This window comes from Balaenoptera ricei, chromosome 21, assembly GCF_028023285.1.
Source record: "Balaenoptera ricei isolate mBalRic1 chromosome 21, mBalRic1.hap2, whole genome shotgun sequence".
Classification (NCBI taxonomy): Eukaryota; Metazoa; Chordata; class Mammalia; order Artiodactyla; family Balaenopteridae; genus Balaenoptera; species Balaenoptera ricei.
In genome coordinates, this window is record NC_082659.1 from 31,664,092 (window position 1) to 31,688,580 (window position 24,489).

General features: G+C 36.9%; 1 protein-coding gene across 1 annotated transcript in view; it reads right to left on the bottom strand.

Annotated features, from left to right (window-relative positions):
- The window catches only part of ADAM32 (ADAM metallopeptidase domain 32), a 193,975-nt gene that overhangs the window by 34,076 nt on the left and 135,410 nt on the right, over positions 1-24,489 (bottom strand). The window contains exon 17 of the mRNA XM_059909354.1: positions 21,976-22,059. Within this exon, the coding sequence (XP_059765337.1) occupies positions 21,976-22,059 (84 nt within the window). The remainder of the gene's footprint in view (positions 1-21,975; positions 22,060-24,489) is intronic.

Here is a 24,489-nt window from a genome sequence, read left to right on the forward strand (position 1 = left end):
GAAGCCAAAGGGGACAAAAAACCTATACCTACGGAGGCACAATGATAAAAATTACATTGGATTACTATTCAGAAATAATGCAAGCAAGAAGAGCATGGAGTGAAATATTTAGTGTTTATAAGAAAAGAATCATCAAGCTAGAATTTGGTATCCTGCAAAACTACTCTTTCAAAAATGAAAAAGAGACTTTCTCAGACAAATCAAAATTGAGAAATTTGTCACCAGTAAACCTGCTGTGGAAGAAATGATGATAGAAGATCATCAAAGAGAAGGAAAATTATATAGGTCAGAAAAATCAGATATACATAAGGAAAAATAAGCATTAGAGACAGAGTAAGTGAACATAAAATAACAACTTCTGCTGTTCTTCTTAACTGATCTAACAGAAACCAGATTGTTCGAAATAATAATAGCAACAATGTAATCAATTATGCATGTTCCTACGTAAATAAAATGAATGACAGCATGATACAAGAGATGGGGGGAGGATATAGATAATTTTCTTGCTGCAAGATTACTTACACTACAAGTGGTATAGTGTTACTTGAAAGTGGACTCAGATTAGTTGTAAAATGTATCCTGCAAACACTAGGGCAACCACTAAAAAATGTAAACCAAGAAACATAACTGATATGTTAAGAAAGAACAGAAAATGGCATCATATAAAAGGCTCGATTACAACCACAAAAGGAAGAAAGCATGGAAGACAAAAATAAGAACAAAGAACAAAAGGCAATAAATAGATAACAGTGACAAATACGGTAGCTATTACCCAACTATATCAATAAGCACTTTGGATGTTAATGTTCTAATATACCAGTTAAAAGAAACTGGAGGAGTCCTGTTGAAGATGGTGACATAGGAGGATCCCAAACTCGCCCCCCTCCCATGGACATGCTGAATCTACAGCTACTATAGAAAAATTCCCTCTGAAAAAAACTCCAAACACTAGCTGAGTGACTCCAACACACCAGGCGAATGAGAAAACCCACATGGAAGCAGGTAGGCTTCTTACCATAAACCCCACCCCCAGTACAGTAACCCACAACCAGGAGGGAATTCAAAACCCCCAGCTTCTCACAGAGCAGCAAAGGATCTGAACCGCACCTCCGGCACCCCAACTTTTCAGACATGCAACTGAGAAACGAGCCTCACAAAACCCAGCTTGGAAAGCCAACAGGGCTTGCGTCCACGATATCCACAAGGTTATAGCAAGACATAATGTCAGCAATATGGCGAAGTGAAAAGCTACCTTTGTTTCTCCCCTTCAATCTACAACTAGTAAAACATCCACAATGCAATAAAGTTGTCTCTCCCTGACACAACAGGACACTAGCAAATTCTACACATCTTTACAGCTAAAGGTGGGTAAACTGGAATACATAGAGAAGGCAGAAACAAGGGAAAGCAGAGGCTGTGCCCACAGTCCTGGCCCTCCAGCCGTGACAGCTGAGTCTGCAATCACAGAGAACCCAGCAGCAGCAGGGCAGGTGGCATACATGACCCTGGCCTCCTGGCTGCAGCAGCACCTGCAGCCACAGGTAACAGAGCAGTAGCAGCAATGGGACCTGGGACACTGCTCCTCCAGTTGCTGAGGTGCCCATGACTCCAGCCCCCTGCTCCCCAACCCACAGCAGTGGAGCCCACGAACATTAAAACATAGATATGTCAGAAGCACCAGCATGACCCTGGCTCCCATATTACTCTTCCCTTCCCACGGTGCTGATGGAGCTAGAGACTCAGGCGATCCTGGACAGGAGGGAAGAGCCCACCATCTCAGTGGTCCAGGCGGCAAGGACAGTGACACTGACAGAAACAAGGCACCATCAACCCCAGAGGCACAAGAAGTGATAATGAGGGCACAGGCAACAACTCTGAAGTGGTGGAGGGTGGAAAGTGCAGGCTTTAAAGTATAACCAGAAACAGCTCCTGTAAGAAAACCCCCAAACTTGTGCTATTACACCACGTACTGGAAAATAACCTCTAATTTCTAACTTGTTGAATGATTAGAACCAAGGAGAAAGGTGTTCCCTACTTAAAATGTGCTGGCAGAGGAACAACTCATCAAGCACCATGAAGAACCACAGTTAGCACAGTATCACAAGAAGAAAATGAATTCTCCAGAAAATGAACTTAAAGTCACAAAATACTGCAACCTGACTGACAGAGAATTCAACATAGCTGTCATAAAGAAACTCAACGGGTTACATGAAAACTCAGAAAGGCAGTTCAATGAGCTTAGGAATAAAATTAATGAACAGAAGGAATACTTTACCAAGGAGAATGAAACTCTAAAAAAAAACCAAACAGAAACTCTGGAGCTGAAGAACTCAATAAATGAGATGAAGAATGCATTAGAAAGCACTGGAAATAGAGCAGACCATACAGAAGAGAGAGCTAATGTGAGCATGAAGATGGAAATCTAGAAATGATACAAGTAGAACAGGAAAGAGAAATAAGATATTTTTTAAAAATGAGGAAATTCTATGAGAGCTATCCAACTCTTTTAGGAAGGGCAACATCTGGGTAATGGGCATCCCAGAGAAGAAAGGGAGAAAAGAACAGAGAGCATATTTAAATAAATAATAGCTGAGAACTTCCCAAACATGGGGAAGGAACTGGATATACAAGGGCATGAAGCTAAGAAAACTCCTAATTACCTTAATACAAAAAGACCTTCAAGACATATTAAAATTAGCATAGGTGAATGACAAAGAAAGAATTTTAAAGGCAGCCTGGAAAGAAGGATGGTAACCTACAAAGGAACCCCCATTAGGCTACCAGCAGATTTCTCAGTAGAAAAACTCTACAGGGCTGGCAGAGGAGTGGAGCAGTGACATTCTCAAAATACTCAAAGATAAAAATTGTCACCCAAGAATACTCTATGTGGCAAAGTTATCATTCAGATATGAAAGAGAAATAAAGACTTTCCAAAGACAAAAGCTGAGAGAGTTCATCATCACTAGACCTGCTTTATAAGAAATCTTGAAAGGCAATCTTCTACCTTAAATGAAAAGGCAAATGCACATAAAACTTTGAGTAAGGTGATATACAGACAGACAGAATAAAAAAAAAATGCAACTCTGTATCAGAATAGATTTTGTAAAACTTTATTATAACATAAAGATTAAAGGAAAGGAAGTAGAAAAAATGACTATAGCTACTTCAATTTGGTAACAAACTCACAACATAAAAAGAGATAATTTGAGACAACAAAAACACAAAAAGGAAGTGGAAACTGATAGAACCTGTATAGGCAAATGAAGATAAGATGCTATCAGCAGAAAAACAACTATATTATCTATAAGAAATTTTATACAAACCCCAAGGTAACCACAAAACATAAGTCTAGAGCAGAGACATGAAACAAAAAAAAAAGATGAAACTGAAAAAAATCATAGAAAACCACCAAACCAAAAGAGCAGACAGAAACACAAGGATAAAGAAACAATGGAGATATAGAGCAACCAGAAAACAAAATATAAAATGGCTGTATTAAGTCCTCATTTATCAATAATCACCCTAAATGTGAATGTGTTGAATTCACCAGTCAAAAGACACAGAGTGGCAGGATGCATTAAAACACAAGACCTAACTATATGCTGCCTCCAGAAGACTCACCTCACCTCTAAAGAAAACATAGGCTCAAAGTGAAGGGACGGAAGATGACACTCCAAGCCGATAGCAGCCAAAAGAAAAGAAGTGTAGCCATACTCATAACAGACAAAATAGACTTCAATCCAAAAAAGGTAACAAGAGACAAAGATGGACAGTATATAATGATAAAGGGGACAATTCATCAGGAAGACATAACGGTTATTAATATACATGCACCTAACATAGGAGCACTAAAATATATAAAACAATTATTAAAGGACATAAAGGGAAAAATAGACAACAATACAATAATATTAGGGGACTTTAATACCCCATTGCATTAATGTATCAGACAGAAACTCAACAAAGAAACAGTGGCTTTAAAGGAAACATGAGACCAGATGGTTTTGATAGATTTGCACAGAACATTCCATCCAAATGCATCAGAATGCATTTTATTCTAAAGTGTACATGGAACTTTCTCAAGGATATGTTGGGACACAAGTCTCAATAAATTTAAGAAGATTGAAATCACATCAAGTACCTTTTCCAATCACAATGGTATGAGATAGAAATCAACTATAAGAAGAAAGCTAGAAAAATCACAGATATGTGGAGACTGAACAACATGCCACTGAATAACTATTGGGTCAAAAAAGAAATAAAAGGAGAGATAAAAAATTACCTGAAGACAAATGAAAATGAAAATATGAAATACCAAAACTATGTAATGCAGCAAAAGCAGCACTAAGAGGGAAGTACATAGCAACACAGGACTACCTCAAGAAACAAGAAAAATCTTAAATAAACAATCTAACCTTGCACCTAAAGGAATTAGAAAAAGAAAAACAAACAAAACACAAAATCAGTAGAAGGAAGGATAGGTTGTAATAAAGATCAGAGCAGAAATAAATGAAAGAGACTAAAAAGACAATAGAAAATACCAATGAAAATAAGAGCTAGTTTATATTTGAAAAGATAAACAAAATTGACAACCTTTAGCTAGACTCACTGAGGAAAAAAAGAGAGAAGACTCTGATAAATAAAATCAGATATGAAAGAGGAGAAATAACAACAAATAACAACAAACAGAAATACAAAGGATCATGAGAGAATCTTATGAATATCTATACACCTACAAATAGGACAATCTAAAATAAATAGACAGGGCCACGTGTGCCTCGGATGTGGAAGCGTGCACTTGACTTCCCGTGGCACCCCTTTCCCCTTCACGAGTAGACCCTGGGTACAGAATGTCACCATCCTTTGCCTGATTTCATCAAACAAGCCTCTGACAGGTCTCCCATCCTTTAGCTTTCACCTGGCTTCAGTCCATCTTCTCCAGGATGACCCACCTGTGTGGCTGACAGGGTCTTGGTGCTCTGGCCAGGTGTCAGGGCTGAGCCTCTGAGGTGGGAGAGCTGAGTTCAGGACACTTGTCCACCAGAGACCTCCCAGCCACTCGTAATATCTATCGGCGAGAGCTCTCCCAGCGATCTCGATCTCAACACTAAGACCCAGCTCTACTCAATGACCAGTGGGCTCCAATGCTGGACACCCCATGCAAAACAACTAGCGAGACAGGAACACAACCCCACCCATTAGCAGAGAGGCTGCCTGAAATCATAATAAGTTCACAGACACCGCAAAACACACCACCGGACATGGCGCTGCCCACCAGAAAGAAAAGATCCAGCCTCATCCATCAGAACACAGGCACCAGTCCCCTCCACCAGGAAGCCTACACAACCCATTGAAACAACCTTAACCACTAGAGTCAGACACCTAAAACAACAGGAACTATGAACCTGCAGCCTGTGAAAAGGAGACCCCCTTAACAGTGGGTTAAGCAAAATGAGAAGACAGAGAAATACACAGCAGATGAAGGAGCAAGGTAAAAACCCAACAGACCAAACAAATGAAGAGGAAATAGGCATCTACCTGAAAAAGAATTCAGAGTAATGATAGTAAAGATGATCCAAAATCTTGGAAATAGAATAGAGAAAATACAAGAAACGTTTAACAAGGACATAGAAGAACTGAAGAGCAAATAATGATGAACAACACAATAAATGAAATTTAAAAATCCTCTAGAAGGAATCAATAGCAGAATAACTGAGGCAGAAGAAAGGATAAGTGACCTGGAAGATAAAATAGTGGAAATAATTACTGCAGAGCAGAATAAAGAAAAAAGAATGAAAAGAAATGAGGACAGTCTCAGAGACTTCGGGGACAACATTAAACGTACCAACATTCAACTTATAGGGGTCCCATGAGAAGAAGAGAAAAAAGAAAGGGACTGAGAAAATACTTGAAGAGATTATAGTTGAAAACTTCACTAATATGGGAAAGGAAACAGTCAATCAAGTCCAGGAAGCACAGAGAGTCCAACACAGGACAAATCCAAGGAGAAAAACGCCAAGACATGCATTAATCAAAGTACCAAAAATTAAATACAAAGAAAAAATATTAAAAGCAGCAAGGGAAAAGTAACAAATAATATACAAGGGAATCCCCATAAGGCTAACAGCTGATCTTTCAGCAGAAACTCTGAAAGCCAGAAGGGAGTGGCAGGACATATTTAAAGTGATGAGAGGGAAAAACCTACAACCAAGATTACTCTACCCAGCAAGGATCTCATTCAGATTCGACGGACAAATTAAAAACTTTACAGACAAGCAAAAGCTATGAGAATTCAGCACCACCAAACCAGCTTTGAAACAAATGCTAAAGGAACTACTCTAGGCAGGAAGCACAAGAGAAGGAAAAGACCTGCAATAACAAACCCAAAACAATTAGGAAAATGGTAATAGAAATATACATATAAATAATTACCTTAAATGTAAATGGATTAAATGCTCCCACCAAAAGACATAGACTGGCTGAATGGATACAAATACAAGACCCATATATATGCTGTCTACAAGAGACCCACTTCAGACCTAAGGACACATACAGACTGAAAGTGAGGGGATGGAAAAAGATATTCCATGCAAATGGAAATCAAAAGAAAGCTGGAGTAGCAATTCTCATATCAGACAAAATAGACTTTAAAATAAAGACTATTACAAGAGACAAAGAAGGACACTACGTAATGATAAAGGGATAAATCCAAGAAGATATAACAATTGTAAATACTTATGCACCCAACATAGGAGCACCTCAATACATAAGGCAAATGCTAATAGCCATAAAAGGGGAAATCGACAGTAACACAATCATCGTAGGGGACTGTAACACCCCACTTTCACCAGTGGACAGATCATCCAAAAGGAAAATAAATAAGGAAACACAAGCTATAAATAACACATTAAACAAGATGGACTTATTTGATATTTATAGGACATTTCATCCAAAAACAACAGAATACACTTTCGTCTCAAGTGCTCATGGAACATTCTCCAGGATAGATCATATCTTGGGTCACAAATCAAGCCTTGGTAAATTTAAGAAAATTGAAAACGTATCAAGTATCTTTTCCAACAAGAACGTTATAAGACTAGATATTACAGGGAAAAAACTGTAAAAAATACAAACACATGGAGGCTAAACAATACACTACTAAATAACCAAGAGATCACTGAAGAAATCAAAGAGGAAATCAAAAAATACCTACAAACAAATGACAATGAAAACACGACTACCAAAAACCTATGGGATGCAGCAAAAGCAGTTCAAGAGGGAAGTTTATAGCAATACAATCCTACCCCAAGAAACAAGAAAAATCTCAAACAAATAACCTAACCTTACACCTAAAGCAATCAAAGAAAGAAGAACAAAACAAACCCCAAAGTTAGCAGAAAGAAAGAAATCATAAAGATCAGATCAGAAATAAATGAAAAAGAAATGAAGGAAATGATAGCAAAGGTCAATAAAACTAAAAGCTTGTTCTTTGAGAAGATAAACAAAATTGATAAGCCATTAGCCAGACTCATCAAGAAAAAATGGGAGAAGACTCAAATCAATAGAATTAGAAATGAAAAAGGAAAAGTAACAACTGACACTGCAGAAATACAAAGGATCATGAGAAATTACCAGAAATAACTATATGCCAATAAAATGGACAACCTGGAAGAAATGCACAAATTCTTAGAAAAGCACAACCTTCCAAGACTGAACCAGGAAGAAATGGAAAATATGAACAGACCAATCACAAGCACTGAAATTGAGACTGTGATTAAAAATCTTCCAACAAACAAAAGCCCAGGACCAGATGGCTTCACAGGCAAATTCTACCAAACATTTAGAGAAGAGCTAATACCTATCCTTCTCAAACTCTTCCAAAATATAGCAGAGGGAGGAACACTGCCAAACTCATTCCAGGAGGCCACCATCACCCTGATACCAAAACCAGGCAAAGATGTCACAAAGAAAGAAAACTACAGGCCAATATCACTGATGAACATAGATGCAAAAATCCTCAACAAAATACTAGCAAACAGAATCCAACAGAATATTAAAAGGATCATACACCATGATCAAGTGGGGTTTATCCCAGGAATTCCAGGATTCTTCAGTATATGCAAATCAATCAATGTGATACACCATATTAACAAACTGAAGAAGAAAAACCATATGATCATCTCAATAAATGCAGAAAAAGCTTTAGACAAAATTCAACACCCATTTATGATAAAAAAAAAAACTCCAGAAAGTAGGCATAGAGGGAACTTACCTCAGCATAATAAAGGCCATATATGACAAACCCACAGCCAACATTGTCCTCAATGGTGAAAAACTGAAACCATTTCCACTAAGATCAGGAACAAGACAAGGTTTCCCACTCTCACCACTATTATTCAACATAGTTTTGGAAGTTTTAGCCACAGCACTCAGAGAAGAAAAAGAAATAAAAGGAATCCAAATCAGAAAAGAAGGAAAACTATCACTGTCTGCAGAAGACATAATACTATATATAGAGAATCCTAAAGAGGCTATCAGAAAACTACTAGAGCTAATCAATGAATTTGGTGAAGTAGCAGGATACAAAATTAATGCACAGAAATCTCTTGCATTCCTTTACACTAATGATGACAAATCTAAAAGAGAAATTAAGGAAACACTGCCATTTACCATTGCAATAAAAGAATAAAATACCTAAGAATAAACCTACCTAAGGAGACAAAAGACTGGTATACAGAAAACTATAAGACACTGATGAAAGAAATTAAAGATGATACAAACAGACGGAGAGATATACCATGTTCCTGGATTGGAAGAATCAACATTGTGAAAATGACTATACTACCCAAAGCAATCTACAGATTCAATGCAGTCCCTATCAAACTACCAATGGCATTTTCCACAGAACTAGAACAAAAAATTTCACAATTTGTATGGAAACACAAAAGACCCCGAACAGCCAAAGCAATCCTGAGAAAGAAAAATGGAGGTAGAGGAATCAGGTTCCTGGACTTCAGACTATACTACAAAGCTACAGTAATCAAGACAGTATGCTACTGGCACAAAAACTGAAATATAGATCAATGGAACAGGATAGAAAGCCCAGAGATAAACCCACGTACATATGGTCACCTTATCTTTGATAAAGGAGGCAAGAATACACAATGGAGAAAAGACAGCCTCTTCAATAAGTGGTGCTGGGAAAACTGGACAGCTACATGTAAAAGAATGAAATTAGAACACTCCCTAACACCATACACCAATATAAACTCAAAATGGATTAAAGACCTAAACATAAGGCCAGACACTATCAAACTGAGGAAATGATAGGCAGAACACTCTATGACATAAATCACAGCAAGGTCCTTTTTGACCCACCTCCTAGAGAAAGGGAAATAAAAACAAAAATAAACAAATGGGACCTAATGAAACTTAAAAGCTTTTGCACAGCAAAGGAAACCATAAACAAGACCAAAAGACAACCCTCAGAATGGGAGAAAATATTTGCAAATGAAGCAACTGACAAAGGATTAATCTACAAAATATACAAGCAGCTCATGCAGCTCGATATCAAAAAAAAAAACAACCCAATCCAAAAACGGGTAGAAGACCTAAACAGACAGTTCTCCAAAGAAGATATACAGATTGCCAACAAACACATGAAAGGATGCTCAACATCACTAATCATTAGAGAAATGCAAATCAAAACTACAATGAGGTATCACCTCACACCAGTCAGAATGGCCATCATCAAAAATCTACAATCAATAAATGCTGGAAAGGGTGTGGAGAAAATGGAACCCTCTTGTACTGTTGGTGGGAATGTAAATTGATACAGCCACTATGGAGAACAGTATGGAGGGTCCTTAAAAAACTAAAAATAGAAATACCATATGACACAGCAATCCCACTACTGGGCATATACCCTGAGAAAACCATAATTCAAAAAGAGTCATGCACCACAACCTTCATTGCAGCACTATTTACAATAGTCAGGACATGGAAGCAACCTAAGTGTCCATTGACAGATGGATGGATAAAGAAGATGTGGCACATATATACAATGGAATATTACCCAGCCATAAAAAGAAATGAAATTGAGTTGTTTGTAGTGAGGTGGATGGACCTAGAGTCAGTCATACATAGTGAAGTAAGTCAGAAAGAGAAAAACAAATACCGTATGCTAACACATATATATGGAATCTAAAAAAAAAAAGGTTCTGAAGAACCTAGGGGAAGGACAGGAGTAAAGACAGAGATGTAGAGAATGGACTTGAGGACACAGGGAGGGGAAGGGTAAACTGGGACGAAATGAGAGAGTGGCATGGACATATATACACTACCAAATGTAAAATAGATAGCTAGTGGGAAGCAGCCGCATAGCACAGAGAGATCAGCTTGGTGCTTTGTTCCCACCTAGAGGGGTGGGATAGGGAGGGTGGGGGGGAGACGCAAGAGGGAAAGGAGATGGGGATATATGTATACGTATAGCTGATTCACTTTGTTATAAAGCAGAAACTAACACACCATTGTAAAGTAATTATACTCCAAAAAAGATGTTAAAAAATAAATAAATGAAAATGAAATTAAATAAATGGACATATTCTTAGAATCATACAATCTGTCAAGACTGATTTATGAAAAAACTGAAAATCTGCAAGGCCGATCACTAATACAGAAATTGAAACAGTAATCAAAAAGCTCCCCAGGGCTTCCCTGGTGGCGCAGTGGTTGAGAATCTGCCTGCCAATGCAGGGGACACGGGTTCGAGCCCTGGTCTGGGAAGATCCCACATGCTGCGGAGCAACTAGGCCCGTGAGCCATGATTACTGAGCCTGCGTGTCTGGAGCCTGTGCTCCGCAACGAGAGGCTGCGACAGTGAGAGGCCCGCGCACTGCGATGAAGAGTGGCCCCCACTTGCCACAACTGGAGAAAGCCCTCGCACAGAAACGAAGACCCAACACAGCCATAAATATAAAAATAAATAAATAAATAAATTAAAAAAAAAAAAAGCTCCCCAAAACAAAACTCCAGGACCATATGGCTTCACAAGTGATTTCTACCAAACATTCAAAGAAGATTTAATACCCATCCTTCTCAAACTCTTCCAAAAAACTGAAGAGGAGGGAATGCTTCCTAACTCATTTTACAAAGTGAACATCACCCTGATACCAAAACCAGAAAAACTGGCAACATATGTACACAAAAAGAAAATTACAAAGCTGTAGTGAAGTAAGAAACAGTTCTTAAAGGGATTGTGCAGACACACCTCGGTATTCTCCAGGGCCTACTTCAGAGGCAGCAGGTTGAAATGCTCAGTAAAGAGGCATATTTGCTTATCTTAAAGCTCTGGCTTAAGGGGCAGGCATATAATTTAACACATCTAGGGGCCTACTGAAATACTCTCCAAAGACAGAGGCCAGTGGACACCTACTTTGTGCTCTATCCCTGCCTCTTTACAGGTCACTGGGATCTCCCAGGAAGGAGCTTGTGCAAGCATGTTGCACCCAGGGTTCTGCAATTCCCACTTAGGGGATACCCCTTGATCTCCTGGCTCTGGAGGCCAGTGGGACTTGCATTCATGATTCCCAGGGGGCTGTAATAAACAGAAAGACAGTTTAGAGCTGGCAACCACCTCCAGGGCATAGCACCAAGACAGAAGACTGAAATATACCACAGGCCTTTCTATTGAACAGGCTTATTTTCTTGTCTTGAAGCTTCACCCTGAGGGGCAGTCTTCTGGTTTGGCACACATCTAAAGGCCTACTGAGATACTCTCCAGGGATGGATACTAGTTGGCAGCATCTTTGCACATCATTAATGTGTAGGTGCCTAACAAAAGAGCCCCAAACTACATGAGGCAAAAACCAATACAACCACAAGGAGAAACAGATGAATCTACTGTAATAGTTGGAGACTTCAAAACCCCACTGCCAGGAATGGACAGATCCAGCTGGAAGAAGAAAATCAGTACGGACACAGTTGAAATCCACAACACCATCAATCAACTGGATATAATTAACATCTACTCACTACTTCATTTAACAACAGGAGAATATACATTCTTCTCTCCTCACATGGAAACCCAGATAGACCACATTCTGGGCCATAAAACACACCTTACCAATATTTAAAAGAAGAGAAATCATACAATGTCTGCTCTCAGATCACAATGGCTTTAAACTAGAAATCAGCACTAGGAAAATACCTGGAAACTTCCCCAATACTTGAAAATTAAAAAACACACTTCTACATAACACATGAGTCAAAAAAGAAATATCAAGAGAAAATTTAAAATATGTTGAACTAAATGAAAGAGGAAATACAGTTTATCAAATCTATCTGATGCAGCAAAAGAGGTCCTTAAAGGAAAATTTCTAGCATTGAATGCATACATAAGAAAACAAGAAAGATATAAAATCAATCATCTGAACTTCTACCTTATGAAACTAGAAAACGAACAGTAAATTAATATCAATATGAAAAGAAAAAATAATTAACAGAGCAGAAATCAATGAACTTGAAAATAGAAAATCAATAGAGAAAATAAACAAAACCAAATGTGGATTCTCTGAAAAGATCAATAAAATGGAGAAGATTCTAACTGGGCTAAGAAAAAAGAGAGAAGACACAAATTACTAATATCAGACATGAAAGAGGGGACATCACTACAGTTCCCATGGACATTAAAAAGATAATAAAGGGATAATATCAAAAACTCTATGCCAACAAATTTGATAACACTGATGAAATAAACCAAGTCCTTGAAAGATAAAATATGACAAAATTCACACAAAAATAAACAATATGAATAGCCTATATTTATTAAATAAATTGAATCAATAATTAATAAGCTTCCATAACAAAAAGCATTGGTCCAGCTGGATTTCCTGGTGAATTCTACCAAACATTTAAGAAAGAAATCATACTAATTCTCTACAATTTCTTTCAGAAGTTAGAAGTAGAGTGAATACTTCTTAACACATTTTATAGGCCAGCATTACCCTAGTACAAAACACAGACAAGGACCTTACAAGAAAAGAAAACTACAGACCAATATCTCTCATGAATGAAGATGCAAAAATCTTCAACAAAATATTAGCAAATCAATTCCAACAACGTATAAGAAATATACACCACAACCAAGTGAATTTTGTCTCAAGTATGGAAGAATTGTTCAACACTTGGAAAATCAGTTAATGTAATCCATCATAAACCAACAGGCTAAAGAATAAAAATCACATGATCATACCACAGTTACAGAAAATTATATGACAAAATTGAATAGGCATTTATGATAAAAAACCATCAGAAAGCTGTTAATAGAAGAAAACTTCCTCAACTTGATAAAGAATATCTTTTAAAAAAAAAACCTACAATAACATTATGCTTAATGGTAAGATTAGAAGCCTTCTTGCTAAGATCGGGAACAAAGCAAGGAAGTGCCCTCTCACCATTCCTTTTTAACATCATATTGGAAGAAAAGATGAGAAAATAAAAAGTACATAGATTGGAAAGGAAGAAATAAAACTGACTTTGGGAGTAATGATAGCATCATGGTTGCATAATATGTCTCTCTTTTTGGCTCCTCTGTTCAACAACTAAATTTTGGCATCCATCTATGAACAAAAGCACCTCTGTGGAAGTTGTAGGATCAAGCACCATACACCAAGGGACCCAGGAGGAGTCTTTCCCACCTGTGCATCAAGTAATAGGCAGACAGACCACAGTATAAGCTGTGGAAGAAGCAGGAGCCAGTGAATAGGCCTCAGCCTCTCTTGGTTGTAGTCAGGGAAAACTTGGAGAGTGCTGACTTGGGCAGACACTCATGGACAAGAGAGCCTTGCAGAAGTCCGACCTTCCTGGTAATAGATGCCTGAATTCCTTTGGAGCAAATATATAAATAAATAAGTTTGGACACATTGGATAGGGTAAGAGTAACTTTGCCAGCACCACCCCTCCCTCAGTGTGACACAGCATGGGGCTGAACTAGACAGCAGTGACCTCTCAGGGGAAAGGGAAAGCAGTGAGTGAGTGCAAAGCTAACCCAGCTATACAGGACATAGCTGGAGAAATCTATTTCTTTCCCATAGCACCCAGAGTACCGAGACAGCACCTCTATGACTGGGGGGCAGATATCAGGAAAGAGGCAGATAAGAATATCAAAGGGCATTAAAGGGACATGGTTCCTGATGAATGCTTTCAGTACTCCAGCAGAAAGCCTGTCCATGAGGTGCTGGGAGAACTTCACCCAAGGATCCTACCACCACCTGACCCACAGGCACCTCCAATGCCCCAAGTGCTAAACCAACAACTCCCCCCACTTTTTGGCTGCTCTTTGTATGCACATTTGAGTTCAGTGGCAAGAGCAACCTCTGGTAGACATGGGGTGCCCTCAGAAAATCAGGCCAGTGTCCTTGGGCAAAGGAGAAAGCACAAACATGAGTTGTAGCACACCTTCTGGAAAACAAAAGAGAGGTTTCCAGCAGCTGGTTTAGTGAGTTTTTAAGAACCATAGAAGACACACAAACTTAAAACTCTGCCACAAAATGGAATAAGAAATGTGTAGCAGAGATATCCATAAAGTTAGAGAAAGACCTAGACATAAGCAAGACCAGTGAATAAAATCTCCCACCTGAAGACAACTAGTAAAGATTTAAGGAGGTGACTACTATTTCAAATATAAAAAAAGCAATGCAAAACTGCAAGGAATATAAAGAATCAAGGAAGTATGTCATTACCAAAAGATAACAGTAATACTCCAGTAACTGAACACAAAGATACAGAATTTAGCAATTTAGCTGATAAAGAATCAAACTAGCTGTTTTTACAAACTCAACTGCCTACAAGAATCAATGGACATACAAGTCAATAAAATCAGGATAAACACGTGGATAAAATGAGAAATTTAACAAAGAGGTAGAAACGATAAAAAAGGACCAAAAAGAAATTCTAGAGATGAAGTATTAAATAAATAAAAAGAAAAATGCAATAGGTCATCTACAGCAGAATAGACCAAACAGAAGATAGAATTGGTGATCTAAAGGACAGGAATTTTTAAATAACCCAGTCAGTGTAGCCAAAGAAAAAATACTGAAAAAGAGAAAACAAATCATATGTGATCTATGGGAAACCATCAAACATACAGATATTAGAATAATTGGAGTTCCAAAAGGAAAAAGAGAGGAAAGGGGGCAGAAAGTCTATTTAAAAAAATAATAGCTGAGAACTTCCCAAACCTGGGAGAGACTGAAACATCCAGTCACAAAGCGAATAGATCACTCCATTATCTCAATGCAAAATGATCTTCTCCAAGATGTATTATAATTACATTGACAAAAATCAAAGACAAAGAGAGAATCATAAAATAAAGCAAGAGAAAAAAAATGATTGTAATCTACAAATAGAAACCCAGTAGGTACAGGCCAGGACAGAATAAAATGATATATTCAGTGTGTCGAAAGAATAAAAAAGTCAGTCAAGAATACTTTAACTGGCAAACATAACCTTCAAAAGTAAAAGAGAAATTAAAACTCTCTGAGAAAAACAAGAACTGAGGAAATTCATCACCCCTATACCTGCCTTACAAGAAATGCTGAAAGAATTTCTTCCACCTGAAATAAAAAGATGATAATTAGTAACATGAAAACATACAACACACTCATAAAGGTAAATACACAGATTTTAAAAACTAAATCTGTAAGGGAATGGTATGTTAGCTACTGAACAATAGTATACAGGTTAAAGGGAAAAAGTACTAAAATAACTATAATCACTATAATTTGCTAATGCATGCACAATATGAAAAGAGGTAAATTATGACATCAAAAACAAAAAAGGGGGAGATAGTAGGGTAGAGCTTTTGTGTTTGATCAAAGTTAAGTTACAATCAGCTTAAAATGGACTGTTTTATCTATAAGATGCTTTATGTAAACCTCATGGTAACCATGAAGCAAAAACCTATAGTAGATTCATAAAGGATAAATAGAGGGCAATCATAGCATACCACCATAGAAAATCATGAATTCATAAAGGTAGGCAAAAAGAGAAGGAAAAAAAGAATAAGGGAACTAAAACAAACAAACAACAAAAAACCAGCCAAAAAGTAATGAAAGAGATGGCATTACTAAGTACTTACATATCAATAGTTACCCTAATACATGAAATTAATTAATCAATCAAAGGTCAGAGTGGCTGAATGGATAAAAAAACAAGACCCAACTAAGCCTGCCTTCAAGAGAATCACATAGCCTCCAAGTAAAGAGATGTAAAAATATCCCATGTAAATGGAACCCAAAAGAAAGAGGGGGTAGCTATACTTATATCAGACAAAAAAAGGCTTTAAGCCAAAAAATGGTAACAAGACAAAAAGAAGATCATTATATAATTATAAAGTGGTCAACTCTGCAAGATATAACAATTGTGAATATACACACCCAACATCAGAGCACCTAATATACTAAGCAAATACTGAAAGGAGAAATTGACAACAAGACAATAATAGTAAGACACTTCAATACTCCACTTTCAACAATGGAAAGATAATCCAGACAAAAAATCACAAAGAAATGCTGGACCTGAGCTATACTTTATACCAAATTGACCTAACAGATATATATAGAACATTCCACCCAAGAGCAACAGAATACATATTCTTCTCAAGTGTACATGGAACATTACCAAGGATAGGTCATATAATAAGCCACAATACAAATTTTAGCAAATTTAAGAAAACTGAAAACATACAAAGTATCTACTTGACCAACACGATATGAAACTAGAAATCAACAGCAGGAAAGCTGGAAAATTCACAAACATGTAGAAATTAAACAACACACTCCTGAACAACCAATAGGTCAAGAAAGAAATTAAAAAGGACATTTTAAAATCTCAAAACAAATAAAAATGGAAACAACACAGACAAAAACTGGGGTTCTGTAAAAGCAGCTCTTAGAAATTTATAGCAATAAATGCATATATTAAGAAAATACAAATAACCTTAAAATTTATAAGGAACCATAAAAGACCCAGAATTGCCAAAGCAACCCTAAGGAAAAAGAACAAAGCGGGAGGCATAACCCTCCCAGACTTCAGACAATATTACCAAGCCACAGTAATCAAAACAGTGTGGAATTGGCACAAAAACAGATATATCAATCAATGCAACAGAATAGGCAGCCCAGAAATAAACCCACACAGTTACAGTCAATTAATCTTTGACAAAGGAGGCAAGAATATACCATGGGAAAAAAGACAGTCTCTTCAGCAAGTGGTGCTGGGAAAGTTGGACAGCTTCATGTAATGAATGAAGTTAGAACACAGCCTCAAACCATAAAAAAATTAAACTTGAAATGCCTTACACACTTAAACATAAGCCTAGAAGAGATCACAGGCAAAACGTTCTCTGACATAAAGCGTACCAATGTTTTCTTAGGTCAGTCTCCCAAGACAATAGAAATAGAAACAAAATAAACAAATGAAACCTAATCAAACTTAGAAGCTTTTGCACAGCAAAAGAAACCATCAACAAAATGAAAAGAAAACCTACAGAATGGGAGAAAATATCTGCAAACCATGTGACCAACAAGGGCTTAATTTCCAAAATATACAAACAGCTCATAAAACTAAATATTGAAAGTTTATAGCAATACAGTCATACAGCTGGGAAAAAAAATCTCAAGTAAGCAACCTAACCTTACACCTAAAGCAACCAGAGAAAGGAGAAGAAACAAAACCCAAAGTTAGTAGAAAGAAATAAATCATAAAGATCAGAGCAGAAATAAATGAAATCAGAACAAAGAGACAATAGAAAATATCTATGAAACTAAAAGCTGGTTCTTTGAAAAGATAAACAAAATTGATAAACCTTTAGCCAGACTCATCAAGGAAAGGAAAAAAAAAAGGAAAGGTCTCAAATCAATAAAACTAGAAAAGAAAAAGAAGTTACAACTGACACCACAGAAATACAAAGGATCATAAGAGACTATACAGGCCAATAAAATGGAAAATCTAGAAGAAATGGACAAGACTGTACCAGGAAGAAATAGAAAATATGAACAGACCAATCACAAGTTCTAAAACTGAAACTGTATGTAAAAAACTCCCAACAAACAGAAGTCCAGGACCAGATAGCTTCACAGGCAAATTTTACCAAACATTTAGAGAACAGTCAACACCTACTCTCTGAAACTCTTCCAGAAAACTGCAGAGGAAGGAAGACTCCCAAACTCATTCTGTGAGGGCACCATCACCCCAATACCAAAACCAGACACATAAAAAGAAAATTACAGGCCAATATCACATAAAAAGACAATTACAGGCCAATATCACTGATGAACATAGATGCAAAAATCCTCAATAAAATACTAGTAAATTGAATCCAACAAAACATTCAAAGAATCATATACCATGATCAAGTGGGATATATCCCAGGGATGCAAGGATTTTTCAGTATCCACAAATCAATCAGTGTGATACACCACATTAGCAAATTGAAGAATAAAAACTATATGATCATCTCAATAGATCCAGAAAAAGCCTTTGACAAAATTCAACACCCATTTATGATAAAAACTCTTCAGGATGTGGGCATAGAGGGAATATACCTGAACATAATAAAGGCAATATATGACAAGCCCACAGCTAACATCATACGCAATGGTGAAAAGCTGAAAGCATTTCCTCTAAGATAAGGAATAAGACAAGGATGTCCACTCTCACCACTATTGTTCAACATAATTTTGGAAGTCCTAACCATAGCAATCAGAGAAGAAAATGAAATAAAAGGAATACAAATTGGAAGAGAAGAAGTAAAACTGTCACTATTTGCAGATGGTATGGTACCATACATAGAAAATCCTGAAGGTGCTACCAGAAAACTACTAGAGTTCATCAATGAATTCAGTAAAGCTGCAGGATACAAAATTAATACATAGAAATCTGTTGCATTTCTATACACTAACAACAAAAGACCAGAAAGAGAAAATAAGGAAACAATTCCATTAACCATCACGTCAAAAAGAATAAAATACCTGGGAGTAAACTTACCTAAGGAGGCAAACGACCTGTACTCTGAAAACTGTAAGATGCTGATGCACGATATTGAATATGACACAAACAGATGGAAAGCTATACCATGTTCTTTGATTGGAAGAATAAATATTGTCAAAATGACTATACTACCCAAGGCGATCTACAGACTCAATGCAATCACTATCAAAATATCAATGGCATGTTTTGCAGACCTAGGACAACAAAAAAGATCTTAAAATCTGTATGGAAACACAAAGACCCTGGAGAGCCAAAGCAACCTTGAGAAAGAAAAACAAAGATGGAGGAATCAGCTCCCTGACTTCAGACTATACTATAAAGCTACAGTCATCAAAACAGTATGGTACTGGCACAATGACAGACTTATAGATCAATGAAACAGGACAGAAAGCCCAGAAATAAACCCACGCACCTATGGTCAATTAATTTGTGACAAAGGAGGCAAGACTATACAAGAGGAAAAACAGTCACTTCAATAAATGGTGCTGTGAAAACTGGACAGCTACGTGTAAAAAAATGAAATTAGAACATTCTTTAACACCATACACAAAAATAAGCTCAAAATGGATTAGACCTAAATGTGAGAGAGGACACTGTAAAACTCTTAAAAGAAAACATAGGCGGAACACTCTCTGACATAAATCAAAGCAATATCTTTTTCGATCGGTCTCCCAGAGTAATGGAAATAAAAACAAAAATAAACAAATGGGACCTAATTAAGCTCAAAAGCTTTTGCACAGCAAAGGACACCATAAACAAAACAAAAAGACAACCCATAGAATGGGAGCAAATATCTGGCAATGATGTGACCAACAAGGGATTAGTCTCCAAAATTTACAACCAGCTTGTAAGACTTAATATCATCAAAAGAAAACAACCCAATCAAAACATGGGCAGAAGACCTAAATAGACATTTCTCCAAAGACAACATACAGATGGCCAAGAGGCACATGAAAAGAAGTTCAACATCACTAATTATTAGAGAAATGCAAATCAAAACTACAAAGAGACCTCACCTCAAACCAGGCAAAATGGCTATCATCAAAAAAATCCACAAATAATAAATGCTGCAGAGGGTGTGGAGAGAAGGGAACCCTCCTACACTGTTGGTGTCAATGTAAATTGGTGCAGCCACTATGGAGAACAGTATGGAGGTTCCTTAAAAAGCTAAAAATAGAGCTACCATACGATCCTGCAATCCCACTCCTGGACATATATCTGGAGAAAAACATGGTCCGAAAGGATACATGCGCCCCAGTGTTCACTGCAGCACTATTTACAACAGCCAAGACATGGAAGCAACCTAAATGTCCATCAACAGAGGAGTAGATAAAGAAGATGTGGTACATATATACAATGGAATATTACTCAGCCATTAAAAGGAATGAAATAATGCCATTTGCAGCAACATGGATAGACCCAGAGACTGTCATGCTGAGTGAAGTAAGTCAGACAGAGAAAGAGAAATATGATATTGCTTATATGCAGAATCTAAAAAGAAATGATACAAATGAACTTATTTATAAAACAGAAACACTCACAGACTTAGAGAATGAACTTATGCTTACCGGGGGGGGGAAGGGTGGGGAGAAGGGATAGTTAGGCAGTTGGGGATTGACATGTACACACTGCTATATTTAAAATGGATAACCAACAAGGACCTACTGTATAGCACAGGGAACTCTGCTCAATATTATGTAACAACCTAAATGGGAAAATAATTTGAAAAAGAATAGATACATGTATATGTGTGACTGAATCACTTTGCTGTACATCTGAAACTAACACAACATTGTTAATCAACTATATTCCAATATAAAATTAAAAGTTTTAAAAAGAAAGAAAAAATACATGCAGCCCAATATTCACTGCAGCACTATTTACAATAGCAAAGACATGGAAGCAACCTAAATGTCCATCAACAGTGGAGTGGGTAAAGAAGATGTGGTACACATATACAATGGAATATTCCTCAGCCATAATAAAGAATGAAATAATGCCATTTGCAGCAACATGGGTGGACCTAGGTATTATCATACTAAGTGAAGTAAGTCAGAGAAAGACAAATATCATATGATATTGCCTATGTGTGGAATCTGAAAAATGGTACAAATGAACTTATTTACAAAACAGAAAGAGTCACAGATGTAGAAAACAAACTTATGGTTACCAAAGGCGAAAGGAGGTCGGGGAGGGATAAATTAAGTGTTTGGGATTAACATATACACACTACTGTATATAAAATAGATAACTAATAAGGACCTACCGTATAACACAGGGAACTCTACTCAGTATTCTATAATGACCTATATGGGAAAAAAATCTAAAAAAGAACAGATATATGTATATGTATAACTGATCCACTTTGCTGTACACCTGAAACTAACACAACATTGTAAATCAACTATACTCCAATTTTTTTAAAAAATGAAACAAAATAAAATAGGGGTGTTCTACTATCACTTGAGATCAACAATCCAACTTTCTATCCACTGCACTTTTACTTTTTTGGTATGGGAAGTAAATTGGTCTCATTGGGAAAAATAAAAAAAAGTCTATTACAAAATGAGGGATAAAACCAATAATTTTCCCTCACCCTATATATTCATAGACACACACACTTTAGTTTAATTATCTTCACGTAACGAACAGGTTAATGTATTTACTGGAATATTTAATACCTCTGAAAAGTGCCCAACTGTAAAAATAAATTTGTTAGAGTCATCAGCAATTTAATTCTGTACAATGTCCTCTAAAACATATGGCTACAAATTTAGTAACCCAATTCAGCCCCACATTTTAAGTAGATACAACATGTCCTAGCACACAGTAGGAACCCAATAAACGTTGAATAAATTAACAAATGATGCTGAAAAGTGTCCAAGAGAGGTGATTTGGGAAAACATGAATCATGTGCTTACTTACTCCATGTCCATTGCACTTTAGTGAACAATTATATGATCTGTCTGCAAGTATCCTTGATTCTACACATTCACGATTTACACAAATCTAAAGAAAAACACAAAAATTTTTTTTCTGAGTTAGAGGAGTCCAGTTATTGTAACATTACCATCAGTAATTTTATAAGACCACAGCCATTCAATGCAGTAAATTTCCATTAAGTACTGCTTTTGCTGTAACCCACAAATTTTTATATGTTGTATTTTCATTTAATTAAAAATATTTTTCAATTTCTCTTGAGATTTCTCCTTTGGCATAAGTGTTATTTAGAAATGTGTAGTGTAAGCTATAAATATTTGGGGATTTTTCTGATAAGTCTAATGTAAACTATGGACTTTGGGTGAGGATGATGTAATAGTGTAGGATTGTGGATAGTGTAGGTGTCTGCACTTCTTTGGGGTAAGTGGTTATGGGAACTCCCTGTACTTTCTGCAACTTTTGATGTGAACCTAAAACTTCCCTAAAAAATAAAGTCTATTTTTTAAAATAAATTTTAAAGAAATGATTCAAGCTTCTGGTATTCGGTTCCCCATTTAAGGAGTTTGGAACTTGCCACTCCATCCTAACAACAAGTTGAACAGACTGAAGAAGCAACAACTCTTTTAGGATCCATAAAAGAAGTGATTTGGGGGCAAACCACTGCCCCCCAAATTGGAGAGACAGACAAGTGAACACAGGGAGTCACAGCTTACCAGAGAAAAGATTCACAAGCGGAAACCTCCTCAGGTACCCGTGCCAGGGTAGGAAAGTCTGAACTGTAATTGATGAATTGCTGGAGGCTCAATACAGACACCTCTGAGAGTTAGGAACTCCAGGAGAGCCCCACAGTTTTGTGAGATGTACATCCAGGAGCTCAACCGGGTTCTCACAGTAAATATTAGAGAAAAAAATTTCTTGTATTCTGGCAGGAGGAGGGGAAAAGCAACCATTCTGAAGTAGCCAGAGCACTCTGTTCTTAGCAAGCTTGCCCTCAGGAGAAACTAGTTAACTAGAGCCTAATCTGGTGGTGTTTTATCAGAGCCTAACTGATCTGGGGGAAGGGAAATACCCAATTTCAGTCAGCTCTAACCTTCCATGTGTAAGAAGAGAAATACCCAACTCCAGCCCACTCCAGCCATCCTGTCCCATCTAAGGGAGGAGAAAAAACATGAGAAACACTTGTGAAGTTCACAGACCAGAGGCACAGGTTCACTGAAAGACTCAGATCTGTTCATAGAACTAAAGAACACTTCCCCTTCCCACAACACCTCACCACCACATTTCTAAAGGTCTATTTACAGCAGTTCTTTTATCTGGTTCATCATGTCCAGCTCTCAAGAAAACAGATAAGGTTATACTAAAAGCTAAAAAACACAATTGGAAAAACGGAGAAGGTATCAGAACCATACATGTCAGGGATACTGAAATTATCAGACCAGGAGTTTAAAACAACTATGATTAATATGCTAAGGGCTCTAATAGATGAAGTAGACAGTATGCAAGAACAGATGGGAGATGGAAGCAGAGAGACAGCAATCCTAAGAAAAAAATAAAAATAAATGCTGGAATAAAAAAAAAAAACACTGTAACAAAAATGAATAAATGCCTTTAATGGGCTTATTAGTACAATGGACATAGCTGAGGGAAGAATCTCTGAGCTAGAGGATGTATCAATAGAATCCTGGAAAATGAAAAAGCAAAAAGAACAAAGACAAAAAAATAACACAGAATATCCAAGGACTGTGGGACAACTACAAAAGGTATAACATATATGTAATGGAAATGCCAGAAGAAGAAGAAAAAGGAACAGAAGAAATATTTGAAACAATAATGACTAAGGATTTCCCCCAAATTAATGTCAGACACCAAACCACAGTTCCAGGAATCTCAGATAACAATAAGCAGGATAAATTCCAAACAAACAAACAAACTAACAAACCCCTACACCTAGGCATATTGTGTTCAAACAGAAAATCAAAGAATAAATCCTGAAAAAAGCAAAAAAATTTTTTAAAGCCTTACTTATAGATTAACAAAGATAAGAATTACATCTGACTTCTCCTCAGAAACCAGGCAGTCAGAAGAGTGGAGCAAAATATTTAAAGTATTGACAGAAAAAAATCCCCAACCTAGAATTCTATATACAGCAAAATTATCCTTCAAAAGTGAAAGAGAGATAAAGACTTTTTCAGACACACAAAAATGGAGGGAATTTTTCGCTAAGAGAGCTGTCTTGCAAGACATGTTAAAAGAAGTTCTTAAGAGAGAAGGAAAATAATATAGGTCAGAAACTAATAGGATGTACAATAGCTTTACGTAAACTATTTTCTTTGTGTGATAAGCATGTGTCAATGTAGGTTGATCAATTGTAACAACTGTACCACACTGGTGGGCAATGTTAGTAACGGGGAAGACATGCCTGTGTGGGGCCAAGAGGGCACGTTAGGAAATCCCCTCTAACATCCTTTCCGTTTTGTTGTGAATCTAAAATTCTTCTTT